At 53.2% G+C, this 23,652-nt stretch overlaps 9 protein-coding genes across 9 annotated transcripts; 3 read left to right on the top strand and 6 right to left on the bottom strand.

The window, feature by feature from the left end:
* Window positions 1-562: 562 nt before the first annotated feature.
* A1O1_01466 (uncharacterized protein) lies at window positions 563-796 on the bottom strand (the record flags this gene model as incomplete). The annotated part of the gene is made up of 1 exon (XM_007722379.1): window positions 563-796. One exon carries the CDS (start codon window positions 794-796, stop codon window positions 563-565), a length of 234 nt encoding a protein of 77 aa, XP_007720569.1.
* Window positions 797-957: 161 nt separating this feature from the next.
* A1O1_01467 (uncharacterized protein) lies at window positions 958-2,022 on the bottom strand (the record flags this gene model as incomplete). Its single annotated transcript, XM_007722380.1, has 2 exons — window positions 958-1,128; window positions 1,180-2,022. 2 exons carry the CDS (start codon window positions 2,020-2,022, stop codon window positions 958-960), a joined length of 1,014 nt encoding a protein of 337 aa, XP_007720570.1.
* Window positions 2,023-2,850: 828 nt separating this feature from the next.
* Window positions 2,851-3,828, top strand: A1O1_01468 (uncharacterized protein; the record flags this gene model as incomplete). Its single annotated transcript, XM_007722381.1, has 1 exon — window positions 2,851-3,828. The coding sequence occupies one exon, from the start codon at window positions 2,851-2,853 to the stop codon at window positions 3,826-3,828; it is 978 nt and encodes a 325-aa protein (XP_007720571.1).
* A 1,205-nt stretch (window positions 3,829-5,033) lies between these two features.
* A1O1_01469 (uncharacterized protein) lies at window positions 5,034-8,420 on the bottom strand (the record flags this gene model as incomplete). The annotated part of the gene is made up of 1 exon (XM_007722382.1): window positions 5,034-8,420. The coding sequence occupies one exon, from the start codon at window positions 8,418-8,420 to the stop codon at window positions 5,034-5,036; it is 3,387 nt and encodes a 1,128-aa protein (XP_007720572.1).
* Window positions 8,421-9,512: 1,092 nt separating this feature from the next.
* A1O1_01470 (1-phosphatidylinositol-3-phosphate 5-kinase) lies at window positions 9,513-16,916 on the top strand (the record flags this gene model as incomplete). The annotated part of the gene is made up of 1 exon (XM_007722383.1): window positions 9,513-16,916. The coding sequence occupies one exon, from the start codon at window positions 9,513-9,515 to the stop codon at window positions 16,914-16,916; it is 7,404 nt and encodes a 2,467-aa protein (XP_007720573.1).
* A 971-nt stretch (window positions 16,917-17,887) lies between these two features.
* On the bottom strand, window positions 17,888-18,709 carry A1O1_01471 (uncharacterized protein; the record flags this gene model as incomplete). The annotated part of the gene is made up of 2 exons (XM_007722384.1): window positions 17,888-18,502; window positions 18,566-18,709. The coding sequence occupies 2 exons, from the start codon at window positions 18,707-18,709 to the stop codon at window positions 17,888-17,890; spliced, it is 759 nt and encodes a 252-aa protein (XP_007720574.1).
* A 208-nt stretch (window positions 18,710-18,917) lies between these two features.
* Window positions 18,918-20,464, bottom strand: A1O1_01472 (kynurenine 3-monooxygenase; the record flags this gene model as incomplete). The annotated part of the gene is made up of 2 exons (XM_007722385.1): window positions 18,918-20,257; window positions 20,356-20,464. 2 exons carry the CDS (start codon window positions 20,462-20,464, stop codon window positions 18,918-18,920), a joined length of 1,449 nt encoding a protein of 482 aa, XP_007720575.1.
* Window positions 20,465-20,907: 443 nt separating this feature from the next.
* On the top strand, window positions 20,908-21,987 carry A1O1_01473 (uncharacterized protein; the record flags this gene model as incomplete). The annotated part of the gene is made up of 1 exon (XM_007722386.1): window positions 20,908-21,987. One exon carries the CDS (start codon window positions 20,908-20,910, stop codon window positions 21,985-21,987), a length of 1,080 nt encoding a protein of 359 aa, XP_007720576.1.
* A 546-nt stretch (window positions 21,988-22,533) lies between these two features.
* Window positions 22,534-23,415, bottom strand: A1O1_01474 (uncharacterized protein; the record flags this gene model as incomplete). The annotated part of the gene is made up of 1 exon (XM_007722387.1): window positions 22,534-23,415. The coding sequence occupies one exon, from the start codon at window positions 23,413-23,415 to the stop codon at window positions 22,534-22,536; it is 882 nt and encodes a 293-aa protein (XP_007720577.1).
* Between the last annotated feature and the right edge of the window lie 237 nt (window positions 23,416-23,652).

Raw genomic sequence — 23,652 nt, forward strand, 5'->3', positions numbered from 1 at the left:
GCTTATCACTGGATTTGCCAACCGGTATAACTCCAAAAGATGCTGCTTCGCTTTTCCCAATGAGATTGCCCCAATCAGCTAGCCTGGTGCAATCCGCTGCGAGACCGCTGCCCAAACACCTATCCGATACTCCCTGCACAGCAACACAAATGCAAAACTTCGGGGGGGTCTTTTTTGTTGACGGTCTGTTCATGTGGCATGAACCATTTCTTCAAGCTAGTTACGCTCTCCGGTTGCTTTGTAATGATGACCTGGAAAAGAACCGGGAATCCGAAGGTCGCCCACGGGTGGAGGAGTGATGGCTGGCGCCGGACGCTTCTTGGTCGAGGGAAGGAATCGCTGTTCTGAGATTTGTCCTGGTTAAGGGCGGCGAGTGCTCTCGAATCCATACCGGCCGGTCGCCAAGGGTGGATTCCCGGTCTTTTGACAATCATGTGGCTTCTGACGCAGAGCCCTAGTTGCCTGGGAGGGAACGTCGCCAGGTAGAGCTTTGACGGAGTTGATTGTGGGAACGGTGTTTAGGGCTGGAATCTGGCTCCTTGGAGTGCTGAGACCTGCTTCATCAAAGCATTTGAGCTGCAGAAGCACGCTGGGCTGGGCTCAAGCATGCCATTTCCCGAATCTTTGACACAGCGTCCTCGTTCGAGGCCATTGATAGGATCATCACATGAGCCTCACCGGGAGACTTCAAGCTTTTCGAATTCTGGCGAAATTCGCCGAGGTCAAGCGTCCAGAGCATGGTGACAAAGAGAGCCCAAACATCTACCTTGTCGGTTTGCATGACTTTCTGGAACATCTCGGGCGCCATATAAAGTGGGCTGCCCGCACAGGAGTGAGCGACCGTAGTACGGTTGGACAGACCGAAGTCTCCCAGCTGGAAATGGAAATGGTGTTGGTGGTTCTGTTTCGTGGTGTACAGGATGTTGTCTGGCTTGACATCGTGATGCACAATACCATTCAGAGCCAGACAATCCAGCGCTTGAGCATCTGATGGAAAGCAGATTCGGCGACACGTCCGCGGGCTCCGCTCTCGATTAACGACTCCAAGGTGTCTTCGTTGAGGGTCATGAAGATCTCCAACACGGGCCCATCCCAGCCTTGTGATACAATGTAGCCGACAATGTGCGGCTGCCATCGGTTAGTTCAGTTCACGTGTACGGCCTTTGGAGTCTCACTCACATGGCTTATATTGGCGAGGTTTGCGACTTCTCGCTTCAGCGCAGAATGCACCGATTGGTCCCAGTGTTCGAGCTGTTGTTTTTGGGCGTTCGCAGGTGGCTTCAATATCTTCACGGCCATGAGCCTGCCCGAATCGACATCGATTGATTTGTGCACTTCGCCAAATTGTCCGGTTCCAAGAAAATCCACCTTCACGTATCTCACCGCGAATCGCCGGATCCCTGGCGTGTGAAGCCTAGTCTCCCGCCTAGTGGGCAAGACCGTGTCCGCCTCGTCGATTGTCCGAGCGAATCGGGGATCTTCTTCGTAAGCCAGTGAAGTTCTCACTAGGTCATTGACCTTGTCCATCCCAGCCCCAGGATGCCAGTTGAACTTGAATTGGACAAGATTGCGCCGCTCGCCGCCCATTCCAAGCCGCGTGTTCAGCCCCTCTCGCACAACAATTTTGCGGACACGTCCTTGCTCGAACGGGGTGGCATTCTCACCGGAGACTTGAGTTGATTGGCTGTGTGACCGGTCATAGAGCATGACAACCTTATTATCGAGATCTAGTTCAAAGGAACACTGAATTTTGGAGATGCTGCCGTTTGGCACAAAGATGTCCGCGTCGCCACATCCCAGCGTCGTTAGAGTCGTGGGTCCCGACTTGGAGCGGATGTGGCCAATGTCGAGAGCAAGGCTGCCGTTTTTGAGTACGGAGACAAAGTCCTGGTTGATCGGATGAGCAATGACCTCCCGGGCCCGGTCATTGACAGGCTCGAGGGAAAATAAAGCGAGAGGGTGAGGTTGAGAGCGAGGCATCTCAAGAGCTTTGGACCGGGCAAGAGTCTGGACGGCTGGCATGGACGGCGAGGAATGCAACGCGGAATTCGACTACCCTTTATCCAACAAGAGCACCAGCACAGCGACCATTTGGGCGACATGACTTGGAACCATCAGCGTCAAGGGTGTCAGTATCATCCTTTTCCTTTGGAGCTGGAGTATCACATCATTTCGTCGTCTCTGTGTCCAGGCCAAGGTCGATCTGGTGATATGATTCAGGATATGAATCAGTTGATTCAGTTGATTCAGTACTGCTTCTGCCTGCGCCTGCGCCTGCGCCTGGCAACGCATTCCAATTTCATCCAGTTGCGATTTCTACCATTGGCAGGAGTTTCAAGTTCCCGCGATTCGCCCAGGCTGGGCGTCTCATCCTCCATACCTACCTACTTACATACCTACATACCTGGATACCTACATACCTGGCTGGTAACTACCAACTGCACTGCCACTGCAGTACTACTGGTATTAGTACTAGTAGTAGTCAACACCTGGCAGTGTCTATAACATGGGCCATCCCGCTTTCCCCAGGTCTCGGTCCATCAACCATCCACCCGCATTTTCCTCTCATCGCTTCGTTCACTGTCCTCCCTTTTCGCATCGCCTAGCCTTCTGGGAGAAATGGCCACCGACATTCGAGGGGACGGGCTCATGAGGGTTGAAAGAGCCCTGACAGCACTAGCCAAAGACCAATGACTCCTCGACCGCGTGAGACGGCGGTTCAGCCACTCTCCGCCATTATACAGGTCTAATCAATCGCACAACTCAACCTTAACTCACAGTCCTGACCAGCCAGGCGGGGAAGAGCAACGCCGCCTGGTGGAGCGAGAGTGGGAGGTGAGACGAGCGCAGATGCAATCCCGTCCTTACGATCAACTGGAGTATCAGGAAATAGTGGAGAGAAGACGCATCCTGGAAGAACATGAAAACGGAACACATGTCTTACCTGTTGAAACAAACTTGGACAGACTGACAAGCGAGAACGTGAAAAAGAGATGGGACGAGCAAGGCATCTGGCCGTGGGATGGGACAGCGTCCGACGGAATATGGAAGCATGAAAGGTCGCCGGAGCCCGACACGGATGTGGACACCGACGAGGCATCTCCAGCTGCCATTTTCTCTTTTGGACCGAGTAAGCCCAACCCAAAACGGAGACAGGTCAAAAGTGATCAAGAGAAACAACAAGACATGGAGCGACGAGCAACACGAGAGCGCCAACGGCAGGCATCACGACCCTTCTTCCAATTCATCTACCAAGTGTCACAAGAAAGAGATCGAATCCACCGAGGAGATGCCAGCAACCCAATGCCCGTGGACATCAATACCACAGCCTATCAGAATGTGAGGGACATCTGGGTGAAACGGCACATTTGGGACAAAAGATGGGGGATCATGCCTGGAATGACCTGGAAGCATGAACACCCCTGGGAGGAACTCCTGGAGGAAGACACCGGCCGTTCTCCTGCTGAAATGTACACGTTTGTGACTCAGAGCCCTGAAGCAACCCCTCCAAGACAAGTCTTGAATACCCCTCCTTCAGTAGGCCCGGACCAGCCACAGCCACAAGTCTTCAACTTGATGGACACGTCTCTGGATCAACAAGCTGCGAACATTGAAGACGCCGCATCTCAACCTATCCCAAGCGTGTCTCTTGGACCAGTACATTCATCAAAGGTCTCGAAACCCACCGCCAAAAAGAGGTCTGGGCTTCGCCGACCCAAGGTGATGACAGAAGCCTCTTTGGGTAATCCGCCGCCAGTATCTGCGTCGAATACTCCTGCCACACCACAACGCAGAAGCGAACGATTGCGCAAGCTACGGTCGACGTAGCGAGCAAATCCCCGTGCTTCCACGTGTATGAGATTGTTTCATTCGCCGGCTTCACGGCCAAAGAATGCTCCAACCTGCCAGCAGCCAAGAAGGGTGGTCTCTGCCCTAGTGACCCTGCCTCAAGTCTCCATCATCAACGCAGACCTACTGGTATTTCGTTCCGAGGGATCGACATGAAAGGGGAAATTACTTCACGTGTCTAATCAGGAATACGCACTTTGAAAGAGAGTCGATCATTTCAAGTTGAGACTGGCACGGTCGACCTCGTCGTCTCCACTATTCTTGACCATTCTTAGGCTTTCAACTTGCGAGCAAGGCTCCAGGACTCATTCTACCGCGTCTATCATCTCCCCATCTCAGCCTTACCACAACTACCTCCCACCTCCCACTCTCATCAGTATTACTGTGGGATGGAGCGAATTGCATATCGCTCTGGCCATGTGCTGTCCATCTAACTTCTCGAACAGTCCGACAATCTGGCAGAGACCAAACTGACTGGAACTGGAACTGGAACTGGAACTGGGATTGGGACCAGTCGCGGCATTGGCACTGGCATTGACATTGGAATCCCTAGCTAGGTTGAGACATGGACAAATACCATAGAATCGAGCTTCCAGTTGAATCGCGACCTGGACCAGTTCATGACGTCCACTTGACTCAGTCCCGGCTGTTGTCTCGTACAGAGCAGACATCTGTTCCCGACGAAGGAGCTTGGATTCACCTGTGGTGACGGCTTTCCACATGGAAGGGCTGGTCCTGACCTCCTGGTGGAGTCTGCAGCACCTTCTTGTCGGTGTTGGTGTCGCGTAGGCAACGTGATTCCCACACTACCATTCGCGCCTTGTCAGACATGGTCACCGCCTATGCATGGTCTCTGCGAACCAATGTCGACCTTCTCCGACCATACCACCGGCATGTGATGGTCGCCGGATGGAATTCTCAGATGCAGGTCGACTTTCATCATGGGTTCACCTGCCGCGGCACACTACGATGGTGTGCTCGTTGAGGTCGAGGCATATTTACTTGGTGCAAAAAGAAGTTCGACGTAGACCAATATCATCGTAATATACAGCGGGTATAACTCTTATGGGATATCAGGTGGCCCAGTGAACGGGCCAAAGCAGCTCGACCACCAGTCACCATTGATAGCTCCGCCCGCACAACATGGCGGAAGAAGAGTGGCCAAGATAATAATATATACAACTTCACCGTCTCCAAGAGAAGACGTCAATTCCTCCCACGTTGGGGTCCTGAGGGCCCACGTTCTGCCTGTGAAGCTCTTGTCGTGTGCCTCTGGACTCCAACTTCGAATGACTTTCGACGAACCTTTTAAACGGCGTGTCCGGATCTGTCCACCATGTTTGAGGCATAGGGACGACGGGTGATGTCAGCTCCCTGTTCGATGTTGGGGCTTGCACCGAGAGAGGTCCGGCTGGCTTCACAAAAGGACTTGCTGATGGTCTGGGCCTCTTCGGATTCTTAGGAGCCAACGGCAACGAAGTGGTGCGTCTAGCAGGTGCCCTTGAACTCATGACTTCCGGGTCCCATGGGAGACTTCTTTTCTTCTTTGTCGTTGGAGGACCCATACTCCTCGTCAATGCTGGAGTGTGGTCGCCGTCACCTGAGATGTCGAGAGCTGGGATGTCGGACAGCCTTCGGTCGACATCAGGAGTTCCGAGCTCTGGGGAGGCCGCCTGCGAGGCATCCTGACGCCATCTCTCCACGATGGCATCGGCTGGCTTATGTGCATCGGTATACGGTCCATCTTCCCGGCGGGCAGGCGTGCGATTATCAGCCCTCGATTCCACATTAGCAGCCTCCGGCCAATGAATGGACGGGCGTTCTCGGGCGATGCTGGTCGCCGAATCCCTAGAGTTGTCGCGCACCCCTGTGACTGGATTCTGGAGAGTTTTTCTGGTCACTATTCTTTTTGCATGTGAAGGCTCTTCAATGCGGTCGTTGTAGAAGTCATAGAAGGCCAACGGAACCGCAACATCAAGTGCCTCCTCGCTCAGGTATCTTCGGTAACTATGATAGTGATGAAAGATGGCATCATCAAAGAGAGATGGATGGAGCACTTGACCAGAAGCCAATATTTTGCTGAGTACACTGCATGAGCCGGCAAAGTCCCTGATCCCTCCCTCGTACTCTGGGTAGGCTGCCTTGAAAGTGGCAAAGAGCATCTCTGGTTCACGAGGAACAGCTTCCAATTGACGAGGGCTGTGGGGCCGAGATCTCTCCTCCGCCTTCTCGTCATCATATGTGGACACATGAGTGATTGGCGTTGATGCTGATTTTTGCGATGCTTGTGACGCCGCTGCCGACATTGGTGTCACATGGCGCTCTTTGACGGAGTTTGATATTTCATGTGGCTCAATATCGGCAGTTCCAACGTCCTTCGGCGAAGATGTCGCCGCAGGGCCTGTAGAGACTCTCGGCTTGCTCAACGGCGACAAAGTGTCTCGACGATATGCTCTGAGCCCCTGGACCAGCTGCGAGTAGTCCTTGTCCGATACACTGTGATCCAAAACTGTCTTATCAGTCTGCCATCTTTTGCTGGGGCCGCCCATGTCTTGGTCGTTCGCTCTTTTCCTTGTGGTCCGAGTCTGCATCTCGTTGCCCAACGTTCGTGAGCTGATGTCGGGTACTGGCTCTGAGGGAGTGGCTTGGTGGCTAGATCTTGGGGACCCCGTATTGAGTCGATGCACGTCCAAGCTCCTCGAATGCGCAGTAGGTCCGAGACCTTCAGAGCCCCCGGCTGCCGGAATAGAAGTGCTGTCATGTGGTAGTATGTTTCCAAATAGCTGATCTGGATGGTTTTGAACCGAGGGCTCTTCTGAATCATTCACGCGGTCATCTGAGCATGTTGGTTCTTCCAGTCGTGCGCTGCCCGCATCCGCCCCCATCGATTGCAACGCGCCGTAACCGTTCGTGGGCGGACCTGGCCCTGCTGCAACATCTTGTTGCTCGCTGCCCGTTTCACCACCTCCATCCCGGGCAATTGTTGTGTTCGGCGTCTGCATGTGCTCCTGGCTCATAGCAATGGTATCAATAACTTCCCTTGGAATCGATTTACCAGGCAGTCCGGTTTCGGGGATAGTTGCAGGAACACAGCCTGACCATACCGGTGGGGCCTCCCTCACTGTTGCTTCCTGTGATCCGCTTGGTAGTATTCCACGCCGGAACTGTTGCTGATTGGTATCTTTTCCGAAATAGGGTGTTCGCTCAACCTGCACGTCCTTCTGACGGTGGGTTGGTTCAGGGTCTGTCGAAAAGACAGAATGAGCGGCATTTCCTTCTGCATCAATTTCCTCCTTCTCAACTTTCGTGGCTGGGCGTGTGGACGGTCGTCCGTGGTGACTCTGCGAGGTTGTATCTACCACTTCCAGCCCTGGAGCCTCGGCAAGAGCACCACCCTGAGCATCGGGCCCAAACGCAAGATCCGGCGAGTCTTTCTGCGTACGTACTGCTCTAGGTGGAGACCCCGACAATGGTTCCTGGAGTGTTTGTATCACGTCCCCCTCCTGGGAGCAATGATTTGAATGATTCAAGGCTGGGTTCGGTGGGTGGAGAAGCAGCGGAGGACTGTTCGGGGGCAATTGCATCCTACGGTCTTGGGTAGGAGGGCTTGGAGGCCACGCTTCTGATGACACTTGGCTGAGGTCTTCTGCTTCTTTTTCTTCTTCACTTTCAGATAGGCCATCCTTGTTCGCAGCCTTGTCGGCCGTGGGTCGCTCCTCTGCCGAAGTTGACCCGGGAGAAGCATCGCGGGAGACATCGACTTCAGCAGGCTTCTTAGCCGCACGGGTCATGCGTTCCAAAAGCGGCAGAGGAACCTGCCCCAGTCTACTGGGGCGGCCAACAAGAGGTGGCTGCCAGCTGTCGCTGGACGTCAACAATTGCTCCTGGTCCTTGGGAATGATCTGTAAGTATCTTGGGATATATCGTCCTCCTTGTAGTTTCTCACGCCACCGCTGGAAAGCCGGCAGTGGTTTAGCGGGGGCAGTTAAAAATATAGGACGTCGAGTTTGAGTGTGAGAAGTGGATTGTTGCGGCACCGGCAATTGTTTTGGCTTTCTAGGGGTCTTTCGTGTACCGCCGTAATCTTCGGTCACTTCATGCTCATTATCATGTTTTCCTCCTCCATCTTCTGTCAGACGTGTTGAAGGACCTGGTCGAGGTGCAGATATGACCGGTAACCTGGCTTGCGATGAAGGCTCGGATGCGACTGGGACCAGTACTTCAGGATTTTCCACTAACACCGACGAAGCCTGTGAAGGTGCCGCAGCAGCAAGAGTTTGGTCAGAAGGGTCGGTGCCGTTCGATGGGGAATTGTTCTTCTCGACTTGTTTGTGACCTTGCAACAGTGCCAAAAGAGCAGCGTTGGTGTTGTCGCTAGCCACCGCGGCAGTTGTCGCATACTGCCCATCTCGCGGTGCCGCACTATACACCTGGGTGCAGAATTGCAGTTGACTCACAGGTATATCATCTTGAACAGTGCGGTTGCTCTCGTAACTCGGACTGTATCCGGTCTGCGATTTGATGGATTGTGGGCTGCCTGTCATTCTTGGTCTCCTATCATCCTGATCCATCTTGAGCATGCCGTAATCTAGTAGTTTCCTGTTCACCGCTTCCTGTTCGAGAACTTTCGAGCCTGCAGGAAGTCTTTCACGCAACGCGCTTTCAAGATCCAGAATATCAATCGTTTCGGCGTGCAATTCAGCCTTTGGGGGATGGCAGTGGATAGTGACATTAATGACAGGGTCGTGGATACGAATTACCACTGCAGTTTGCGCGTCTAACTTCGAGTTCGAGTATAACTGGGAGATTTCTGTGTAGGCGTCACGTAGGAATACTGCTTGAATATGGTGTTCGCCGTCGGAAACTGGGCTCTCCAGTGCCTTCCCAGGCCGGCACGAGGCTGACGGAGGCTAGCACATGTTATCAACCGCACGATGTACTCAGGCCAGCATAGATACCTTGAGAAGCCAGACAAGCCTGTTAGGTTTTGTTACGTCGCGTATCGCAAGGTTAGTCTCGTCGGATCTGTAGTGATATCCTCCCACAGGCCGGCCGTCCTTCCTGCGCCGAAGCCATTCATCTACACCGGAGGAGATGAAGTCTGCCAACCACGACTGGTGGCTTTCCATTTGTGCTCATAGGTCATGGGGAGATTGGAAGAGGTTGCCCGAAGGAACCATTGCCTGTTGTCGGGAAGTTCAAGCTGCGATCTCATGCACCGCAGCCGCGGATACACAATTCCTCTGCCTGTTTTCAGGTACTTTGGGGATCGAGGATCCGATCTGCCATTGATTGCGATGTGGAGAACGATTAGACACGCCTAAAAGTCACGGTCGCGTCGACGCGACTGCCAAGAATGACGTCCGCTGGAGTGGAGTTCCGCTGTTTAGCCAGAGACCGGAAGGGAGTGGATTGCCGTGGAGGGCGGAAGCAGGACAACACTGTGCACATTACTGCCTACCATGGCATTTATGTTACTATGATGACTTCTGTCAACGACAACTGTCAATGGCTCCGCGCCTTTCAATTCCCCAAATAGTGACACACTGACATCGACACCCTATTCACTACATACTACTCCCAGAAACAGTTCAACAGCATGAAACCATGTGAATATCATCCCGGTTCTTCCATGGCCAACAGGGCCGCCAGCCTCCATCGCCATGCCCTCCACGAACCAGGAAGGTCCGAGTCCTTCCGCATCCTCCATCTTCCTTCCACTCGGTCGACGACCGCGCCGGGATTCGAAGTCTTCTTTGGCGCAGGAACTAGATCAAGACGCCCTCAGCGAAGCGCTGGATACCATTCATAATGCAGCATCGCAGTCTAACAACTTGACTGTCTTCAATGAGTATACCGATCCGCCGGCCTCGAACCAGAGCACGGAGAATAAGACTTTGGCGGAAGAGATACAAGGTGGAATATCGGGGTTATATAACAAACTGATTGCAACCGTTGGAAACACGAAGGATATTGAAGAACAATACGAAGGACATGCCACGATCTCCCACGTTGATGATCGTGCCAGTTCTAAGTCCGGTTCGGCCCTCACTTCCAAGGCCCAGTCCCCGCGACTACATCCTCACGATACTCCTGCCGTGAACGATGGCACCTTGCATTCCTCAAGGCTGTCTTCCAAAGCCACAAGCGTGGGCAAAGTTTCGGTACCGTCAACGCCTGCGCTGAAGTCACCAACGGGACCACCTCACCCTTCATCACTGCTGGCCGATCCCTCTGTCACCTCTGTCAATATACATGCACTTAGCTCCGCAACTCACTCTAGGACGGGCTCAGGGTTTGAACTAGATTCCCACGCAGCACAAGATAGGAGTTTGGCGTCCTCTGGTGACAGCGAGAGTTTGCGAAGAGCCCTGTCCAGACCAAGCAACGAAACTTCTCTCGCTGACCGAGGAGGACACCTCGTCACTTCCCCTCAGTCTACAGCCAGCCAGCAGCCAAGTTCCCGCGCGCTTGCGCCTTCTCATGAACGCGGCTTATCATCCACTTCAGTGCAGAGCCAGTTCAGCCACATCGATACTTTGCCAGCTCAAGCGTTGGGTACCCTGCAAGACGAAAGGCCTCTGACGAGAGTGGTTTCTAATAGACAAGACATTCTGCCGTACCAGACGCATCATCATAGCGTATCGAACATATCGACCGTCACCTCTGTTTCCCATGGCAAAGGCTCAGAAGCGTCCGGGCTGAAGTCTCCTCTCTTGAAAACGCTCGATCAAAGGCCTCCTGTTAAGGCTGCTCCGAAGATAAGCCAATCAAAACTGCCAGGCTTTCGAGTTTCTCGGACGTCCTCATCAGACTCGACCCTCGCCCCATCATCGAGCCGCACTGATCGAGACTCGCCTGTCAACGACAGCACCAAGAATGTAGGAGCACGTTCCTCCCTGGGGCAGCCGGTCAACAAGCTACGCAGCAAGCTCCTGAGCAAGGAGTTCTGGATGAGAGACGAAAATGCGAAGGATTGTTTTCATTGTGGAGAGCCATTCACTACATTCCGCCGGAAGCATCACTGTCGCACGTGTGGCCAGATCTTTGACAACAAATGTACAGTGCTCATCAACGGAGGCTACTTTGGCACCAATGGTGCAGTCAGAGTCTGCAAGCCTTGTGAATCCATCATCACCTCTCACGATGATGACTCTTCCGACTATTCCGTTGAGGAATCGGTCCAACCAGACTCTGCCAATCGTCCGTACACCCCGGAGCCCTACTCCCACCGAAATTCTTTCGCTCGGTTTGAAGATGATAATGTATCCATCACATCGCAGTCGTTGGAACAGATGGCCAAGACTCCAACTATGAGTTTCCCGGTCCGTCGAGCTTTCGAAGGTGCCGACAGGACTTCCGCGGTGCTGGAATTCGATACCACCGACCGCCCCCTGGCTCGACCCACTTCGTCAAGGTCGTTGAAGGCAAGCCATTCCATAGGCCACGGCCATAAGCGGCATCATTCGCGACATCAGCATATCCGGAATTTCAAGGCTTATCATGAGGACCGAGCCCCGTTCCAACGCCGTGCTGCTGACGAGACTCTGAAGGAGGGCAAAGCTTCTGCTTTTCATCACGACAGCATCATCGATCCCGATCTCGCGCAATACCTGTCGGATGACCCTTCTAGCGAAGACGAGCAATCGCTCAACGAGGCCCTGAGCAGCCCGGACAAATTGTCGAGGAGTGGGCACGACAGCGACAAATCCACCCTGGGAGGCCTCTTGGCCGCTGTCCGGAAAGGCCGTTCTCGCATTGGTGACCGCAGTATCGCTGGGTTCCTGAATTTAGGGCGTGACGCCGATGACGCGAGTGTTACCAGCTCCCGCAATATTGACATGGTCAGAAATTCCCGGAGGCGCAATCTGAGCGTATCAAGCAGTATTCATCAACGTGGAACCCCTAGAGCAGCCAGAGAACGGTTGCACATAATCATTCCCGGAGGCCAGGATGATGTGCAAAACGGCTCCCCAGATGCTTCGAGCGGTCATCGAGGTGGTTCACGAATGATTCGGAGTGCATCAATGCGTGGTGTAGCTGCTCCTCCTATGGAACTCAATCGTGCGAGCATCCAACACGTTCACAAGCTTCTCCAACAGCTGCTGAAAGATGCCAATGTCCTGAAGGTGTCAAGCTGGGAAGATGCCCTGATCCCCATCTTGCTCAAGGCTACCGACGATGTCGACCCCGACGTCCAGGGTGGAGACGATATTGACATACGCAACTACGTCAAATTGAAGAAGATACCAGGGGGTAAGCCAGGAGATACAGCATATATCTCGGGACTGATCTTTACGAAAAATGTCGCCTTGAAAAGCATGGCCAGGTCTCATTCGAGCCCGAAGATCTTGATCATCACATTCCCACTGGAGTACGCAAGGCATGAACAACACTTTATGAGTCTTGACCCTGTCATCAGGCAGGAAAAAGAGTACCTGGCGAATCTCGTCGGTCGTATTGCTACCCTGAAACCAGATGTGCTTTTGGCCCAGCGAAATGTGTCGGGTCTTGCTCTGGAGCTCCTCGACAAAGCCAAGATCACGACCATTTTCAATGTGAAGTCGTCGGTTCTGGAGGCGGTCTCACGTTGTACACAAGCTCGGATCGCCCACTCGATGGACAAATTGACTTCGCAACCAGATCCATTGGGCCGTTGTGAATCCTTTGAAGTGAAGACTTTTGTGGCTGACGGTCGGAAGAAGACATACGTCTACCTCACAGGTTGTCCTCCGCAGCTCGGTTGCACAATTGCGCTGAGGGGCTCAGATCGTGAGACGCTGTCCAAGATCAAACGTGTTACCGAGTTTATGGTGTACGTGGTGTACAACCTCAAGCTTGAGACGTGTCTGATGAGGGATGAGTGGGCTCTGATACCGAGCGCTCCTACGGAGAAAGCCTCAGACGCCAGCAAAACGCCGGCCAATCCCATGATCAAGAACGTCTCAAATGATCCTGAAAGTGAAGCAGCTCCCAAGAACACGGATGGAGTGGCTCCAAAAGTTGAGGAACAGGAGAGAGATCTCTCCTCTGTCTCAAACGCCGATGTGGCCTCTTCGGAAAAGGAGGGAGAATCTGTTCCTACGGTCGAGACGGACGGTGCAGACACAGTGCCCATTCCGGACGACATTCCCGTGCCCACGTTTTATGAAGACCTTGTGCTCAAGCACGAAACCCGGATATTGTCTGCATCGCCTTTCGTCAAATTCGCCCAGCCATACCTCCTCATGCGTGCGCGGGAGCTGGAGAGGCGCGTTGCCTACCTCAAAAGACTACGAGATCAAGATCTGTCTGCAGAACAGGCAATGGACGACAAGGGAAAGATTGCTAAGTTTACTCTGGTGCAGCCGGAAATGGTCCACCGCCCACTTGCCGGCGCCAGTAAGAAGGTCCGCGAAATCATTCATGCAGTTCACGATGCCGAATATGACAAGGCTTTTCACAATTATGAGACCCAGAAGAAGCAGTGGGAAACTTATCTCTCTGGGAATCGCAACTTGTTCGATCCTTATGCACATCAGAATATAGTCGTGCTCTTCAGTCTAGTGTCAACCGAAACATCTGTCCCCTGCTCTGGTCCAGACCTACTTGCTTTCAGCTTCTACAACGAGCACGAGACTGAGGCCGAGTTTGAAGCAGATTGCACACTTGGACAATACGTTGAGGATTTGTGTTATCGAGCCAACGAGGTCTGCCAGTCGGAGGCTTGTGAAAAGAGAATGTTTGAACATCATCGGCAGTATGTGCACGGAGAGGCACAAATCACCGTCTTCCTTCAGCCTTACCCGGCCAAAATGCGTGGTTTCCAGGATGTAATTCTCATGTGGAGTCAATGCAAGATCTGTGGTGTTGAAACCACTGTCACGCCGATGTCCTCAAGCACCTGGAAATATTCATTTGGGAAGTATCTCGAGTTATCGTTCTGGAGCGCGGACTTGCATGCGCGTGCAGGCATATGCCCTCACGATCTCCACAGGGATCACCTGAGATATTTCGGCTACAAGGACTTCGCTCTTCGTGTGCACTACGATCCCATCGATCTCCTTGAAATCATCGTTCCAAGAATGCGGATCACGTGGAAGGTGGACAACGACCTCAAGTTCCGCAATGAGGTCTATACTCGGTTGGAACACCGAATCACCCGATTCATGGTGTCTGTCAAACTTCGCCTGAAGAATATCAACCTGGACGCCGTTCTCCCCGAAACAATCGATGCATGCCGAGCCGAGATCGACCGACTGACAAAGAAAGCCACCGAAGAACATGCTAATTTGATCAAACAAATTCAAGAGCGCTATACCAATTCTCGATATTGGGAGACAATACCACTCAACGGCATCCTCCGCGCAACCCAAGAAAAAGTGTCCGAGTGGGACAATGCATTCGCCGACTTCGAGAGAAATTACTTTCCTTCCGAGAGAGATATCCGCAGGCTGGCCGCTTTGCAACTACGGAAGATCTTTCTTGAACGAGATGCCTCTGTCACATCTTTGGTATCGACTGATGAGGGCACCACTACGCCGCCTTTGGAAGAGTTGGTGGACGAAAAGGAATCTCCCCCAGCGTCTATCCACGAGCTTGAGAGGGGCACAAATCTTTCGCGTGAGCAGACGCAGACTGTTCTTCAATCGGTTTTGGAGGAGCACTCGTCCGCACCGCCACCAGAACAAGGCCCGACAGCACTCTTTGAGATTAAGAAGTCAGATGTGCAGAATTTGCCATCTGTCCTAGACGGCCCTAGGAATGTAGAGGATGTCAAGCATCTTGATTTGGCAATAGCATTGCCAAGTCAGCGTCCAACACATCCGGAGGATGAAAATCTTGTACAATCCTCTGCAGCTTTGGAAATTGATGATGCCAAAAGCGTCAGTGTTGCACGAGACGACCTCTCTCCCACTGCGACAGCGGAAGCCTCAGGGCAACCAGAAGATTCTGCCTTAACCTCGGCCGCGCGCCCCATTGACCTACCCCAGGTTGTGGCTCTCGAGCTCAGCTCCCCTCGCGCCACACGGCGTAGTCATGATGGTAGAACCACATCGCCAGTTTTGGCACGCGCCCACTCTCAACCCGCGGGCTCGGCGGCGCTCCGACAGATTGCGGCACAGACTCCTTCGAGCACGCTTTCGGCCGTGAATGCAATGAAGGGGTTTGCAGCAGTCCACAATAAACAGAGCTCTTCCTTGTCCCCGGGCAATACTGATTCAAATCTCCAACTACCCGAGAAGAAGCTGTCCGAACGACTAGGAATCTCCCAATTGAAGAAGAATACCTTCTCCAAAGGCCACTCTCTGATTCCTCGGGCAGTCAACAACCGCAAGGATTCCCGGGTATCAAATCTAGCCAAACACTTCGAACAGCTCAGCCGCGAGTTTGAAAGGGAACGAATCAGAGAGCGAAGACTCCGTGCTGCCAGAAATAGACAATCCCACGTTTACCCCTTGGCCGTTTCAAAGCCCATTGTTGAGGTCTACAAGGATGTCGACGAAGCCGTGGACGAAAGGGGTGATTCAGACGACGTTTTCGGGCTCGATCTTGACATGACGGGAGACGCCGGCAAGACGCCGGACATGGCTCAGGGAATGGCCGAGATGGAGGCTCGCCGAGAGGGAGACCATGCTTCTCCGCTCGAAGAGAGACCGGCGGACACCACAGAGAACGAGGCCGACATTCAAGGCTCAAGTCATGCTGCTTCTGAGAATGAGAACGAGGATCGAAGCGACAATGACGAAGCTTCGGAAGATATTCAGTTGCCAGACTCCCCTGAGGACCTCCTACGGTTGTCTCAAGGCGATGTAGACCTGAAGGAGCTACCCAAACATGAACGGACCTCGTTGATGAAGATGTTGACCAATTTCTGGGCAGAACGTTCCTCAAGCGGCTGGACACCCCTGGAGTATCCCTTGGGTGCATCGGAGCATATCTTTGCAGACTGTGACATTATTGTGCGCGAAGATGAGCCAAGTTCTATCATTGCATTTGCCTTGGACTCGCAAGATTACAAGACGATGCTGCATGACATGCAGAACCGTCCTATACGCGACAATATTGCTACAGATCTTAATGGACATCGTCATGCTGATGACCTGCAGGCTGATGTCATGCATTCTTTGCTGCGAAAGACGGGAACTCATCTCAAATATCAGTTCCAAGAAGGTCCTGCCAAGATGCTGTGCAAGATCTTCTTCGCCGAACAATTTGACGCGGTGCGGAGGAAATGTGGCGTGGCTGACAGGATTGTAGAATCCCTGTCTAGATGCCTGAAGTGGGATTCGAAAGGGGGCAAGACGAAATCCATCTTCCTGAAGACTCTGGACGATCGCTTTGTCCTGAAGTCCCTGTCACCGATCGAGACGCAGTCCTTCCTCAAATTCGCGCCCAACTACTTCCAAATCATGTCCGAGGCTTTCTTCCACGAACTACCGTCCGTGATTGCCAAGATGTTGGGCTTCTACCAGATCATCATCAAGAACCCAGTCACTGGGCTCGAGTATAATTGGTTTCTGGTTCTCATGGAAAACCTGTTCTACGACCGGATTCCCACCCGCATCTTCGATCTGAAGGGCAGTATGCGCAACCGCAAGATCAATGCAACCGGCGAAAGAAACGAAGTCCTGCTGGATGAGAACATGGTGGAATTCATCTACGAATCACCTCTCTTCACCCGGGAACACAGCAAGAAGCTTCTTCGGTCGTCTGTGCATAATGATACCTTATTCTTGGCGCGTCAGAACGTCATGGACTATAGTCTGATGCTTGCCATCGACGAAACGCGCAAGGAACTGGTCGTCGGCATCATCGACTGTATCCGTACCTACACGTGGGACAAGAAACTGGAGAGTTGGATCAAAGACCGCGGGTTCGCTCGCGGTGGCAAGAACCGGCCAACGGTCACCAGCCCGAAGGAATATAAGCGGCGGTTCCGCGAGGCCATGAACCGCTATGTTCTCGAGGCGCCGAGTTGTTGGTACCAGTTCAAGCCGGTCAATAAGCTGGAAAAGAGGACGCTGAAGATCGAGGGAGACAAGGATGGCGACAAGGGGGAGAATGAGATTCAGGTTCTGAGTTAGAGGAGACCTGAAGTCGAAAAGTGTCTGCAGTATATCATATGACAGATTGGAGTACTGGAGAGAGTCAGTTCAGCACACTGGGAATCATGCTGGGTATTACTTGCGTTGCAATGAAGCAAGCATCGTCGTAGCTTTGGAGTTTGATAGCGCAGCAAATGTCTGACTGCGGCCCCCGAGGCCGAGAATACTTACTTCTTTCACCCTTCCATTGGTCATGTCTTTCGTGCACATTGTATGAAGTAGGTATGTCACCTACTTTACATCAGGCCATCAAACGCCGCATGGGGACTGAAGATAGCATGAGCCCGGTCATCAGTAGATCAGGATACATACCAGAATACGAAGGACGAAGGACGAAGCACTCAAGATCACAAGGAGATCAGGGGGACTTGGGAGCTCATGTGGATTGTGGTTCATGCATGCTAAGCTAAGCTACCTAAGCTGTGCTAATGGGAGGGTCAAGGTCCAGTGGCTCGGCCATGTCTGCAGACTCTCTCTGCCCTTGCCTCTGTGGTTCCTTCCTTGTCTTGCCCAGACGAAGAGTGAGAGTGAGAGAGCCTACCAGCTGGCGGACTAATTCTGGGAAAGTCGTCGACAATGAAAAGCTCGAGGTGTGGCTATGATTGCAGTTGCAGCTCAGTGGTGTATGTAGCTCTTCGTGACTGTGGGTGCTAGCTCTTGGGGTATTGTGCTTCCTTGATCTTGGTCAGCTTGGATTCGTGACTTCTCTTGGATCTGCGATGAGACTCACATGGATGGGGGTTATTGGAAGTAGAAGCTCGTCCTTTCTTCGGGTAGGATGCCTCTTGTTCCTCATACGCCATGCTTGCATACTCTTCTTTCCATCGTGTCCATGCATGCCATGCCATGCCAACTACTCAGTCCTCATCACCATGTTCACGTTATCTTGTCATCTGGCGCAATGAGGTCCTTGATTGCCCGCCATTGGGTAGTGTGATGTTGTGGACAGGCTAAAAGCCAGCATTGTAGATGTGGACACCTGATGGGGGCGCATGAATCTGGCCGAAGCGAATAAAACCACCCGAGGCGCCAGGAGTGTGGTTCGCATAGCTTGCCAGTTCGATGCCGCCTCTGCAGCAGCTCTTGTGAGCATGGATGTCGCGGAGATCGATCAATGCCAGCAAATTGAGGCGACAAAAACCATCGAAGCGGACACGGGTTGTGAAGGTCCAGGTGTTGGCATTGTCTCTGGTAATTCTGGTGTATTTCAAGCAGACCCAGCAAAGACGAAACCCTCGCGGCATCCACGATTTGAGTTGCAGGAGTAGTATTCGTCTGTCCGAAATATGGTTTGTATACAAGCATGGTAATGCCTGGCAGTGCTCGTGATACCGAACAACAGACGGCTGGTCAGTGAGATCGGTAGACACATTCTGGCTCATGCTGGCAAAGAACTTGTTCACGAGGCCGAGGGAGATGCGAGAGGGAACATCCAGATTCTCAAAGACCATGTCAAGGACCTCATTGGGTAAACCCGCCAGAGTTGGCTTGGTTGGATTGTAGACCACTGCATTGCTGCGACGGACTTGGAGTTTCCTGCCACGGCGACCAGCAGGAGGAAGTGCCTATAGATCCTGAGATCAGTATGTGACAGCATTAGGAAAGCCCGGGTCAAGGTCGGGACCTACCGATCTCGGAAGCGCGAAGCCTTGATGTTTGCGAGCAAAGACTGGTGCGAGCCCGGTACTCGACATTTTCGGGTCTCGAGGAGCAGGTCTCAAGCATGGGATGTTTGGGTTGTACAAAACAACATCACGAACAGGCTTGGCCATCTTGGATATCCTTATACAGGTTGTCTTGCCTGATTGGGATGGACGGTTCGCTTGGCGAAAGTGGTAAAAGCGGCGAGAGGACAATGACAACAGTCACGGCGGATCTACCAAGCGTGTCTGACTCTAACACAAAGCCGGGAGGGGTGCAGACACATGTGCTGCACACCCACTTCGACAGAGCATGTGATCCACATAGGGCTGATGTCTCCTACCACTTCACCTCTTGGATCATGAGGTATAGGATCCGGCGCCTGTGTTGAGAGTGGCGCAAGACGTACAGCCAAAGGGCAGCTGCTGGGCCTGTGAAGACCGCTGCTGCCATTGCCAGCAAGACCGCCGTGAGGATGCGCTTTTGTCGCTGTGAGTGCTTGATGACCTCGCTGTATCGCATGTTGCTGAAGCTGATCCGCGAGTACTGAGTGGCCCAGCCCAGACTGGGCACATACTTGTCCAACCTCTCCTCGATATACTTCCGCAGCTTGTACAGCCGAGATGTCACGGACGACCTCATCTCGATGTAGTTGCCAAGTGCCAGATCAGCAACCACATGGGCATCCTTCGTCCGTTCCTCGGTATAGCTGGCGAGTGCTGCAGTCCTGTCGGCAATTGCATCCAGCTTCGAGAACAAGACCCGAACCGACTCCATTCCCGCGTTCATGCCTTGTCCATAGAAGGGGACCATCGCATTCGCAGCATCGCCAAGGATCACAACACTATCGCCAAAGTGATGTGGAGAGCACTTGATGTTGATGAGCGGTAAGTGCGGGTTCCGCTTGAACTGGGCGATCAAGTCGCTCGGCGGGATGTGATTCGTCACACCGGGGAAGTGCTTGTCGAAGAAAGCGACCAGCTCGGCATCCGGTGAGTCCTCAAGATGGACAAACATCTCCACAGGCCCAAACAGTGTGCACACAAAAGACTTGTCCAGATTAGGAAGAGCAATGAACATGAAACTCCCCGCCGGCCAGATGTGGAGATGGTTGGGAGAGATTGCAAAATCCCCTGACTGGGTGGGCGGCATGGTGAATTCACACCACAAGCAGTCAATGTACTCCTGATGATAGTTCATTCGGGCATATTTCATCATATGGTACCTGGTGGTTGAATGAGCCCCGTCGGCTCCAATGAGGAGATTAAAGTCGACTTCGATCTCTCTCGGACGATTTGGGTGGCTGCTGTCAGTCCTGTCCGTGATTTCAAACCAGGCCCTTCTCTTCCGGAAATCGGCGCCGGTCATCTTATGTTGAAAGTGAAGTGTGACGTTGGGCAAAGAATCCAGATGGTTGAGCAGGACTCCGTTGAGCACGCCCCGATCGACGGAGCGCTGGAATCGGCCATGGACATCATACAACTGTGACTGTTCGGTCAAGGATCCGGTTGCTGACCGAGTGTGAATCATCCGACCATGCATGGGGATGGTCTGCTCGAGGACAGTCTCCAAGAGCTCATTGTTCCCGGTCGACCGAAGTGCGTTGATGCCTCGCTCAGAGAGGGCAAGATTGATGGATTTGGTGAAGTTGAGAGGAGTCGTGTCGGCATTCCGAAGATCTGGTATCCTTCCACTCAGTTTTCATGCCATGAGATGGGAAACAATATTGTTGCAAGCTATGAATGGCCAAGGGACAGGTGGCTGAAAAGTGACTTACCGCTACGAAGTTCATATACTTCGACGGCGGCACCACGAGAGGCGGCATACAGAGCAGCGAGCGAACCAACCGGTCCGGCGCCAACCACGACAACCTTCTTGCCGTTCATTCCCAGGCAAGACAAGAGTGACTTGAGAATAAAACAAACCAAACTATGAGGAGAAAAGAGAAAAGCAGGTCATATCATGGGTCGAAAGGCGAACTGAAGGCGAGGATGGATGTTGATATATACACATGTCGTATAACTTAACATTAATAACATTCGAGTCATGATTTGATTTGCAAGCTATGCTCCATTTAGACGCCCTTGCTTCGCCGTAGAGATGTCAATCAAGCTATCTTATCTCATCTTATCTCATCTTATCTGCGGAAGATAACCTCCGATCTGCGTCACTCGCGCGTCCAGTCCTATGACCGTCCGGCTTTACCCAACTACAGAGTATCGCCTGTCCTCCTGCATCTAGACTTCCTTACAACCTGCAATCCCGTCGCGCATCTCTTTCACTATGGCCACCATCATGTAGCCGGCATCTGGACTTGATTCCCTTGGACATGTCCCAGCCTCGGCCACCCGCACTACACTCGTCCTCACCGCCGTCCAAGTCCAAGTCGTCGTTACGGCGGACCAGCGGGTCGACCGTGAACCCATCTACAGCATCTGTCGCCCGTGGCATTCTAGGCTCACCGCAACCTCATTTCGACGATGATCCCATCGTAGCATCGTACGAGTCTCCTTTCCAGCAGCATATCAACATCGAGGCTGAGCATGGACACGAGCATGCCATCGAGTCCGAGCACTTCGGCCATGGCCAGTCCGACACGCTCCCATCCTTCCAGCCTTTCTTCACATTGATCGAGGACAGCGTGACCAACGAACACTACCATCCTACAGTCCACTATGTCTTTGCCGACGATGACTCGGAAATCATAGCCGAAGCAGCATGCCGGAGTCTTGAGGCTCTGGATCCCTCGCAGCGCGCGACGTCGCAGGCACAAACACAAACACCCACTCACGGCCTGCGGGCGCGACATTCGAATGAGGAGGAAGAGGGTGACAATGACAACGATGATGAACATCACCCTCGCCTGCCGCCCATCATAGCTGGCGTTCGCGAACATTATCTCGTTCTCGACGTGCAGCCGCGCATGCTCCAACCCCAGCCTCCGCCTCGACCGCCATCACAGTTACAATCTCATTCGCAGTCGCAGTCGCAGTCGCAGTCGCAGTCGCAGTCGCATTCACACGATGATCCCGTCCCTTCAATGACGATAGGGCCAGCTTTCGAAGTCGTTTCAGCGCACAGCCTCAGCGCAGATTGGCAGGTTTTACGGACTAGTATCACAACAGCGCCGACGATAGGAGATGAAGGGAATATAGCCACTGACGATGAAGATGGACTCATGCTGCGGATCGAGGGGAAGGGGAATGTTCCTGGTGATGCTGCGCCTGGTGGAGAGAAAGAGAGTATGGAGGAGTTGATTGAGCGCTTTCAGAGACGACTGGAAGATATCAGGCAGGTCATGGATGCGACTTCGACTGTGTCTGTCGCTGCTGTTGGTGGTGCCAGTGCTACTGTCACTCCTGCTGCTGCTGCCGGCAGTGCTGGTATTGGCGGAGACGAGTACAAGTAGCACAGCCCACCTGACGCGACTGGAAAGGAGGCCAGGGAAGATCTGACATTGTGCAGAGGGGGGAGGAAAGTGAACCGGCCTCAATGATATCCCAGCTTTTGGATATGGCAGCCCATCGGCTTCACGAGTTCTTTCCATGGATGGAACAAGGGTCTGCTTCATCGGTCTAATCTGAGAGCCACTCCTCGGACTTTTCGTTCTCAACTTATCAAATTCACGAGCTTCACGAAACACTATTGCATGATCCAAAGTTTTGCTGCAGCCTTCCCGTCACCTTCGCCCTTGCCTCACTGCATGTTCATCTACCCGACCGTCAAGAGTACGTCTCTGATCCCGCTTCCAGCAAGTTACTATGCATTCATTCCATTCGTCTTTCTCTTCCCAATAGTGCACAAGAGTCATCCACATGACAGGCACTATGGGTACTTCCTGATAATCATGCCTCTGGTCTTTTACAGCTCGTCCCGTGGCAAGAATGTTCTGGCCTCGCTACCAAATGACACCTTCAGTCTGAACGGTCGACGAGCATCGGGACATGATTGCCCCTCAGGATGAGAAGTCAGTACTTAAAGCGACATCCTTGAGAGCCACCAAATTCTCCATCCTCAACCGCGTACTCTCGACAGCTCTAGCATAGCAATCCGGGCCCAGCGGCAGCCTCAACAGACCCTTCTCAGCCACACTTCCCGCCATCCCTGCTCCCACCACAGCCTCAAAGATCCTCTGCGCAGCCTTGACCGGATCGCCCTTCTGCTGGCCATCGTAGTCGCGGAACTTATCGAGCACAGCTCGCACGGGCCCCTTTTCCTGCCGATAGGGCTCAGCTACCGGCGTCACGATCTGCGACGCATCCTTGGTCAAGAAATTCGTGCGAAACGCTCCCGGCTCGACGACCAGCACTTTCAGCCCCACCGGCTGGAGCTCCTTGGAGAGCGACTCGGACCACGCCTCCACGGCGAACTTGCTGCCGGCGTAGATGGCGCAGGTCGGTATAGCGTCGAGCCCGGCGATGCTGGAGACGTTGACGATCGTGCCGGTCCCGCGCGCCCGCATGCGCGGCAGCACGGCCTGGCTGGTGCGCACCAGTCCCCAGAAATTCACCTCGAACTGCGCCTTCGCTTGGTCTTCCGGGATCTCTTCGGCCGCGCCCAGCACGCTGTAGCCGGCGTTGTTCACCAGCACGTCGATGCCGTCGAATTCAGTCCACGCTTCCTCGATCACCGCCTCGATCTCGGCCTTGGGCCATGTCACGTCCAGTGCTAGCCAGCGGCCCCGGCCGGATGTGGATGTGATCTCTTCAACGAGCTCCGGAGTCTTGGACGGGTTGCGGGATGTCGCGATCACGTTGTGGCCCTGCGACAGGATGTAGCGGACAAGCGCCAATCCGAAGCCTGACGAGGAGCCTGTGATCAGCCATGTCGACGGCATGGTGGGCTTGTTTAATTTATTGGTGGTGGTGACAGTAGTATGGTAGGATGTATATCGCTTGTTTGGTCCACGATGGCAGTGAGTAGGTAGTTGATACTGGCCTTATCCCCTTGATAGTTCTGGTACTGGATTGAATAGACCGAATGAATGCAGGAAGTGATGGGTTTCCGGTTCTCGACGGAACTTATATATTTGTTCTATACCTATGATTGAATGCGTGCTTCAGAAACGACGAAT

Source organism: Capronia coronata (assembly GCF_000585585.1).
Source record: "Capronia coronata CBS 617.96 chromosome Unknown acBCG-supercont1.1, whole genome shotgun sequence".
Lineage (NCBI taxonomy): Eukaryota > Fungi > Ascomycota > Eurotiomycetes > Chaetothyriales > Herpotrichiellaceae > Capronia > Capronia coronata.